The sequence below is a fragment of the Amia ocellicauda genome, chromosome 18, assembly GCF_036373705.1.
Source record: "Amia ocellicauda isolate fAmiCal2 chromosome 18, fAmiCal2.hap1, whole genome shotgun sequence".
Lineage (NCBI taxonomy): Eukaryota > Metazoa > Chordata > Actinopteri > Amiiformes > Amiidae > Amia > Amia ocellicauda.
The window spans coordinates 5,730,293-5,739,245 of record NC_089867.1 but is presented as its reverse complement, the minus strand read 5'-3'; the positions used below and the strand labels follow the sequence as shown (position 1 = coordinate 5,739,245).

The 8,953-nt window shown below is 38.8% G+C and overlaps 1 protein-coding gene across 1 annotated transcript; it reads right to left on the bottom strand.

Moving 5' to 3' along the window:
• Positions 1-66: 66 nt before the first annotated feature.
• Positions 67-7,397, bottom strand: dscc1 (DNA replication and sister chromatid cohesion 1). Its single transcript, XM_066691399.1, has 9 exons — positions 7,117-7,397; positions 6,190-6,355; positions 5,525-5,653; positions 3,518-3,608; positions 3,116-3,254; positions 2,073-2,125; positions 733-890; positions 470-618; positions 67-382 (listed from the first exon to the last, which is right to left on the bottom strand). Exons 1-9 carry the CDS (start codon positions 7,284-7,286, stop codon positions 271-273), a joined length of 1,167 nt encoding a protein of 388 aa, XP_066547496.1. The 5' UTR covers positions 7,287-7,397; the 3' UTR covers positions 67-270.
• Positions 7,398-8,953: the final 1,556 nt, after the last annotated feature.

The following is an 8,953-nucleotide window of genomic DNA, read 5'->3' as shown; positions in this document are numbered from 1 at the left end:
ATACTTAAAAATAATGATTTAAACAATTTAAGTTAACTTGAGGAAGAACACAGACAAACTCCAAGGTAAAAAACATTACATTTATTCACCAACTGCACCATACCAATCAGTAGATTTTGTATTTATATTTGTGAAGTACATTTTTGACAAACAATGAATTTGCCATACAAGTTTTCTTATAATCAATGATACAAATTGTATGCAAAACAATTGGGAGTCTAATACAGCCTGACAGGAAACAAACAAACACAAAAAACAGAATAAAGTTCCTCAGGTTGCTACCGGTCTTCTGGAATTGTAAACCTTCACCCCACTTTGCATGGAAGTACGAGCATATTTAGTTAAAAGGGCTCCGGTCGATTGCTTTTCACCACATAAGTCCCTATTGGAGAGAGAGAGAGAGAAAACATTAAGCATACTATAGCACCTTTCTCCAATAGTGACCTTCCAGTCATATTCATTCACTCACTGTATATATGGTGCAATATCGGCTTCAGTCCACTTTTCTCGCATGGCAAACAGGCAATTGAACCTCTCCTGTGTGTCCTCAGGCAGGTCCTCAACTCTCAGCAGAGAGATGGTCTCTGGCCTCGAGGCCCGGTCCACCAGAGCCATACTCTGAAGAAAAGGAAAGGTTACATCATTGAAATTTGTGGGATTCTAGTTAAATGATTCTTAACAAAATTAAATGGACTTTATTAGCTCATGGGGTTTCTTCCTGCCAGCCTTTACCTTCAGCTGGTCCAGCCTCGTGGTCATGCCCTCAGGGACACTCTGCTGCCAGACCTCCTGGAATTCCGTCAGGTTAAACTTCACCGCGTTCTGCAACAGCATCTGGGCCATGGCTTGGCATACCTTGTCTTCATTCAGCGCAAAGGAAACGCTACCCGCTGGAAGACAAAGCACTATTTAGTAAGGGAGAACATACAAATCACTGAGCAGGCTGAAGCTGTTACACAAAACACAAATCTTATCCTGGATTGTCACATTCAGGCTTAACAGTCATTTGACTGATGTCACCATTAACTGATGAATAAGTCAGAATTAATGAGATTCCAGTATTTATTTTAATACATTTTCATGAGATTTAGAGGTTCATAAGAAATTTCACATATCTGAGGGAAAGTTATTGAGCTCTGCTTTTACTAAAAGTACAGAAATGTACAGCCTTTTAAAGATTCAAACAGCATTAAATAAGCACATACATTAGACAATGAAAAAGAGTAGTTCATGGAATTCAGAATTTAGTATGTAGTTAAGGAAACATTAATGCATTTTGGAGAACTTATATTTTATAAATTATATAATATTTATATAAATGTATTACGACACTGTCATTAATAGGGGTCTTGTGTGTATATAAGTATTATTAACCTAAACTATGACTTCACAGAAAATATATGGTCAGAAATTCCGACCAAAGTTATTTTTCATGTTACTGCCTAACCCGTGCTTTAATGAGTCATTAAAGTTAAGCAGTAACGTAAAAAAGTCTGAACATCAAACTTTTTCTAATTTAGTCATAACTAAACCCGAAATGCAGCTAAAAACTTTGGAAGGTACTTTGAGCATAACATTTTGGTTAGTAATTACGAGTGTTGTTTTGTGAATGTCAGCACAGGGTCAAGTAGTTCTATGTCAACATGAAAACTACTGGCTGGGTAATTAAAGGGAAGGAAATGAAATTCAATGCATTTGACAAAAATAACCTGCAATATGGATAACAAATTTAGGGGAACAAGCAACAGGGGACTTCCTCTTTATTAAATAAGACAACGAAGGCATCCGGTTCACTGACTTCTCTCTTAAACACAACATCGTATGCCACTATAAACATGTTTGTGTACAGCTATAGCTGCAGACAACCATCTTCACATCTTTCATTTTCACCCATGTTGTCTACTGATATGTTTAACAGATGTTGATGTGCTATCATTACAGTGAGTGTTTTAACCCATGTCAATGCCAGGCAGCGTGTTTAGTGAAGACTGTGGGATTCTCTCAGAGTTAGTGCTGTATTACACACGGACTTGCACTGAGCACTTTCAAAATGAGCAGTTCCAGAACTTTACCTTCGTCTGTGTAACGCCTCCCATAACAGTTTAAGCAGTGCTCTATCATCTCCCTGAAAGGAACAGGCAGATGAAACGTCTTTAAATGTACAATACTAGAATTATGATACAAGGTTGATTTCACTGATCTAGACTGTGACTGTTGTTTCCCGTTACTTACTGTAACTCTACTCTCCAACAGTTACACCCACATTTCTGTAACTAAAACTTTATTGTCATGTTTTACAAAATCATTCACTGTCATTAACACTTAGACAAGCACCCTGAAAGACTTATGTCACATTTCCCGACGTGTGTGTGCTTTTTTTCATCTTGGCGTGATGGAAGAAGTCTTACATGCCCTATGTGTAATATGCTTTTTTTTGTTGTTTTTGTGTCTATTAACTTAGAACTGCACTATAATATATGTAATGCCGTGACTACAAAAGCTAGTTACGCTTATGAGGTACAAAGGCGATTATTCCTGCCTTTTATCATTCTTCCAGGAAAGGCCTCATTCTCAACCTTCCTTTCCCAATTTATGACTTCAAAACAGTTCCAAATGTGTGAGTAAAGATAGACCCTAGCAGGTTCCGGTTTTACAAAACATGAAAACATCACAATGCCAAGTAGTCAACAATAGACTCTAGGTAGTTGTTTGATCAACAGCCTCTACTGTTCTGTTTGGTTTGGCTGAATCTTGCCACCTGCCATTCTATATAAAAATTAAAAAGTGCATGTATGACAGGTTTTAAATGAGTTAAGGAAAAACTAATAAGGTAGGGAGCCTTGTCCACATAGCTGAGGGCTTGCTTCACTAATTTCTATAGCCATGAGCCAAACAAGATTAAAGGCTCATGCACAACTGCTCACTTCATTACTATGTGAAGTGAAACAGTAATTATTCAAGGAAGCTTGACTATTGCAGAATAACAAAACTACAGAAGAATAGTGAATGTTTTCCTTCTCCTGTCATATAAATCATCAACCTTTGAGCATAGTGTAATGCAAAATTACTAAAAAGAAAAGTAAAGAAAGCCTTTCCCTTTTTAAAATGTACTTACTTTGGTTCAAGAGGCCCCAGCTCCTCCAGACACACACTCAGGGGAACTTTGCTAAAGGACCATGACTCCGAGTCCACCAGCTGTGTGATATGGCCCAAAATTTGTATCTCGTATTCAAAATCTAGGATCTTCCAGCAGCCTGCACAAGACACACACAAGAAAAAGTTCATTAGTCACATAAATAAATGCCACAATGCTATTTCTTACACCATTAACTTACAATACATGTTTTAGTAAATCGTGGTAAATTTGGTCTTTTTTACAAGCAATCTTTACATGGGCAGTAATCTAATGAGAAATCAGAACTAGAAAATGCATAAAATAATTTAAAAATGAAGGTGGTATAAAATATTCCTTTATGAATAAATGACTTAGCAAAGTCTTTATTGGGCCGATACATACCGTCAATTTTGCAGGCATGAATATTCTGAAGCTGGGCCAACAGTTCTTCTTCACTTGCTTGAATTACACACAGCAAGTCCTCTGTCGAATACTAGCAGAGTCAAAGAAAATAATGAGGACATTTGCAATGAACATAAGAACATAAGAAAGTTTACAAACGAGAGGAGGCCATTTGATCCATCATGCTCGTTTGGTGTCCATTAATAACTAAGTGATCCAAGGATCCTATCCAGTCTATTTTTAAATGTTCCCAAACTTTCAGCTTCTACCACATCGCTGGGGAGTTTGTTCCAGATTGTGACGACTCTCTGTGTAAAGAAGTGTCCCCTGTTTTCCGTTTTGAATGCCTTGAAGCCCAATGTCCATTTGTGTCCCCGGGTGCGTTTGTCCCTGCTGATCTGGAAATGCTCCTCTGGTTTGATGTGGTCGATGCCCTTCATGATTTTGAAGACTTGAATCAAGTCCCCACGTAGTCTCCTCTGTTCCAGGGTGAAAAGGTTCAGTTCCTCAGTCTCTCAGTAGGATATTCGCTTCAGACCTGGAATAAGTCTGGTTGCTCTCCTCTGAACTGCCTCTAGAGCAGCGATATCTTTCTTGAAGTGTGGCGCCCAGAACTGTCCACAGTATCCAGATGAGGTCTAACTAGTGCATTGTACAGTCTGAACATCACTGCCCTTGTTCTCAATTCTACACTTTTGACAATATACCCTAACATTGTGTTTGCCTTTTTTAATTGCTTACCCACATTGTTTGGATGGAGAAAGTGAGGAGTCCACATAGACTCCTAGGTCTTTCTCATGCGTTACTTCATCTAGATCTGTACCTCCCATAGTGTAATTATAGTGGACTTTTTTAATTGATCAAACATGATGCTTTGAAGTTCCACATATTGGTGTGTTCCCTATGGAAAAAATATTGATTGAAGGGGTACATTTGAAGCCTTATCAGAAGCCAAAACAAGTTTCTAGCATCCTGAGATTGTGGCAAACATTAGATTTTGTATAGATGGTATCTGTAGAAAACAAAAACGCACTTCTGTGAAAATCCCTCTGTAAACATTGTAAAAGTGTCAGAAGAATATTTCTACATTTCAGTTCCTCTTCTGAGGCTGGGAAGTGAAGCTTGGTACAGGAACTGGGAGAGGTCAAAGACAAATGACCTCTACTGATTTACAAACCATTTCTGTGGCACACTGTACATGAATGAGTGTAGCCTTCATTATATTGCCTTTACGGGGGAACTCGCATACAGCAGCTGAACCCACCAGTCACACACCTGGGCAGAACACAGGCAGTCAAGCGCTGGATTTCAATCCTACAGCAAGGAATCAGTTTAACAGCTTAATACAGAACAAAAGCCTTTATACGTGAGTAACTTCAGTTGAAGACACTCTGAGGAGCCTCATTTGTGTTTAGCTGTTGCAGAATTGGGGAGGCACGGAAATAAATGATGGTGATCAGGGATATTTGTTTTGCTGTAATGTCATGATACTGGTAATCAGAGATGGGAAAGTCTGAAGAATTTGGTGAATAAAATATTTAAGTACATGAGAGCACTAGCAAGGGCAATGCCAGCCATATATACATTTAGGTACAACATGATGTTAATGCCCATGTTCTGAAGAAAATGGATCAGCATGCGTTCCTTCTTTACAACAGCCTGGGCAAGACTTCCTTATGGGGACCAGCTTAAGAAAATGGCCCCTTCGCCACAGTAAATTTATCACAATTACACCTAGCTATTAGATTGTCCTTTCTGGTCCAGCAGCCCATTCATCCCACAGAGGGCTCCACTTCCATACTTTGCAGTCTCACGCACTCCTGCAATCGGTCAAAGTCCATCTTTTATGTCCATCAAGGTGTCGTTTTCCCCAAAATACAACCAATGGACTTAGCTGTGCCAAGACATTTTAATTTTCCACATAGACAAGTAGCCTTTTCATCTTTAGGTGTAATGAGAAAAATGTATAACAAAAGGGAGAGGATTGAAAGATATCTGGATGTTCACCTTAGTGCCCCCTGCCTCTTGATCGGCTAGAGGTCCTTCATATGGATTCTCCATCAGGAGCTTCTTCAGCTTCTTTAACTTGGGCCGACATCGTCTGAGCTCCCAATAGGAATTAGAGAAACCTGAAATCTAACAGTTGGTGGTGTTAATTCATTGAATGTCAACATAAGGTATGAAGATGAGTTATCCACCTAATATCTGTCACTGTACAGAGGCTCCACATCTACATGTTCCCATTATTTAAAAGGACATCTGTGTGTTCCTAGTGATTCTCTTCTGGTTTTCTAAGTTTAGGTTGGCGTTTCCTGAAATGGCGACTATTTCTATTAAAAGGCAGTTTAATGTGAATGTGAGGACAGGCGCTGGGGAAGTAGATTTCTGTGGCACAGATCTGAATGAATATCGCCCTACCAGTGGCTTTCAAAGCATTGGGTTGTTTTGCCCTGAACACTGGCTGTTGCTTAAATAATCCACATGGTAAAGAAAATCCTATAGATACTAAACATACAAATTAGTAAAACCCCAGTAGTGTCCTTTTTCATGGAGTTCAACTATAAAGTCTACCTTTCAGTGGGTTTTGCCCCAAGGATAACAGTGTCAGGATTGTTGAAGGCGTCAGTTCATGAAGCTGGTATAATTTCCGGGGAAAAAGACGAGACAGATACCTGAGCCTGAATGAGCTTCTTCCCCGTGTCTTGCGGGAGAAGGCCCGATGTTGTGCAATCAGGAATGAAGAGGAGCAGGTTGGATGTGTCAGCTATCTTCAGGTCATAGGTCTTGTCTTCACTGCACAGCACGGCATGTTCGTCCTTATCGCCCCTGATAACCAGGCTGAATGGTAGATAAACCAGACGACACCAGAGATATTGACTCGGCAGGTGTACCATTATATCATTTAAAAATGCAAAGTCACGGCTCAAGTTATAACTATTATTGGAAGAATGTATCTGCTTTTTGGTTTATTACGGTGCATTACAGTTGAATGATCATTGTTAGACCGAGACATGCTTGATGCAACTTGCCAATTTCCAGAGAGCCTAATGCTGTGCCTTCATACAGTTTGAATACTGTATTAAAATAATAGCTACTGTACCATGTAATCACAACTTGCTTTCAAATAGGGTGAAGATAATAAAGAAACTTGTGAAAGATATTTTAAACTGCATTCTAGCTGGATTTGAATTGTTCAGCATGTGATTACTTTTTATGTACAATTAATTATCATCTATCTTCCCTTTGGTGCCGCAGAAATATGAGAAACAAGGCTCATTTTCATGCCAGTATAGATGTGTTTAATTTGCATGTTTGTTATTTTATTTACACGTATGTTGACCTATTACAACCTTCTGAGTCTCATTTTTGCTGTATAACTATATTCTCATATGTATAGTCATCTACACCAGATGGGAATTGGAAGTAAACGTATTCTAGTACAAATTAAACAACAACGTGGGTGTAGAAAATAAAAACACAAATCATATACAGTTACACACATTACCATTCACACGTAGAGAAGGCAAGCATCAGCTTAAACATTGTTTATCTCATATTTACTGTTAAAATGTATAGATATATAGGCTACTTCAATGTACCTCTTGCCGGCTTCAATATGTTTACAAAGGGTTTCATCTAATTCCATCAGGCAATAGTCCCCAGACGACACGCTTTCACTGAACGTTAAGCAATGCACGACTGGATGTAAATCTTCTTCTTTGAGTTTGGCGATTTGTAATGTGCCCTGCACCTCCTCTAGAGTCCTCATATTTGTGGGATATAAGCACACTTTTCCTGGCCGTAAAAATAATAACAACCATTCATATACTGCAAAATACACCGCTTCCTTGTTCAACTTTCCCGCAATAGTAACAGGAAGGAAACGGAAAACGTGATTGACAACGGGATTGTCCAATGAGCGACACGGAATGAGCGACACGTCATATGGGCGTCGTAATACACAGCGACACTGTATTGTGTAACTCGTTTTGAATTGTTAAAGATAAAAACGTAAATATACTATAAAACTACTGAAATATTTATTCAAACGTGCTTGTATATATAGTATCCTACAATCATCAGAGAAAATTACAGTAAAAGGTTAAAATATTTTCTGACCTTTGAATTTGTCCACCTCTAATTGCAGTTAAAGATCAGTTCAATGTTCTGTTAGATTACCTTATTATATCCTGAGTTGCTTCACATAAGAGACTGAGAAATATCACGCCCGGTTATTTCTGTGCAGATGCTAAGTGAAATATATCTATGCCAAACACAATAGAAATATACATATATACAGTATCTCACAAAGCATATAGAAGCCTGCATATGTTAAGGGAGATAACACTCCAGTTCACACTTACTGTGAAAGTGCACTTTCTTATCTCACTGGGGTGGGTTCAAACTTGACTTTAAATATGTATTTGTTTTCACATATTTCAGTCTGTTTATCTATTAAACTGGAGCTTTTTCTTTCATCAGACATTTTTAAAGACTGGATTGAATTTATAAGATGATATTCCAAGCTACATGTATTATAAATCTATCTCTGTCATCATTTTGGTGTTTTGCCTTCAGTTTTGCCTTCAGTAAGTGAAATGCTGCTCAATTGGATTCAGGTCAGGTGATTGACTTGGCCATTGCAGAACATTCCACTTCTTCGCCTTAAAAAATCTTGGGTTGCTTTCACAGTATGCTTCAGGTCATTGTCCATCTGCACTGTGAAGCGCCGTTTAATGAGTTTTGAAGCATTTGGCTGAATCTGAGCAGATAATATAGCCCTAAACACTTCAGAATTCATCCTGCTGCTTTTGCCAGCAGTCACATCATCAGTAAATACAAGGGAACCAGTTCCCTTGACAGCCATATATGCCCATGCCAGAATATGCTTCACAGATGAGGTGGTATGCTTCGGATCATGAGCAGTTCCTTCCCTTCTCCATACTCTTCTCTTCCCATCATTCTGGTACATAATTTGTTCCAGAACTGTACAGGGTTCTTTAGATGTTTTTTGGCAAACTCTAATCTGGTCTTCCTGTTTTTGGGGCTTACCAATGGTTTACATCTTGTGGTAAACCCTCTGTATTTACTCTGGTGAAGTCTCTTCTTGATTGTTGACTTTGACACAGATACACCTACCTCCTGGAGGGGGTTCTTGATCTGGCCAACTGTTGTGAAGGGGTTTTTCTTCACCAATTGAAAGAATTATTCTGTTATACACCACAATTGTTCTTTTTAAGAATGTGCCAAATAGTTGATTTGGCCACACCTAATGTTTTTGCCATCTCTTTGACAGGCAAAACTGAAGGAATAAACACCCCAAGAACAAGCAGGAACTAAAGACAGCTGCAATGCAGGCCTGGCAGAGCATCACCAGGGAAGAGACCCAGCATCTGGTGATGTCACTGTCCAAATATTTATGGTTCTAACTGTATC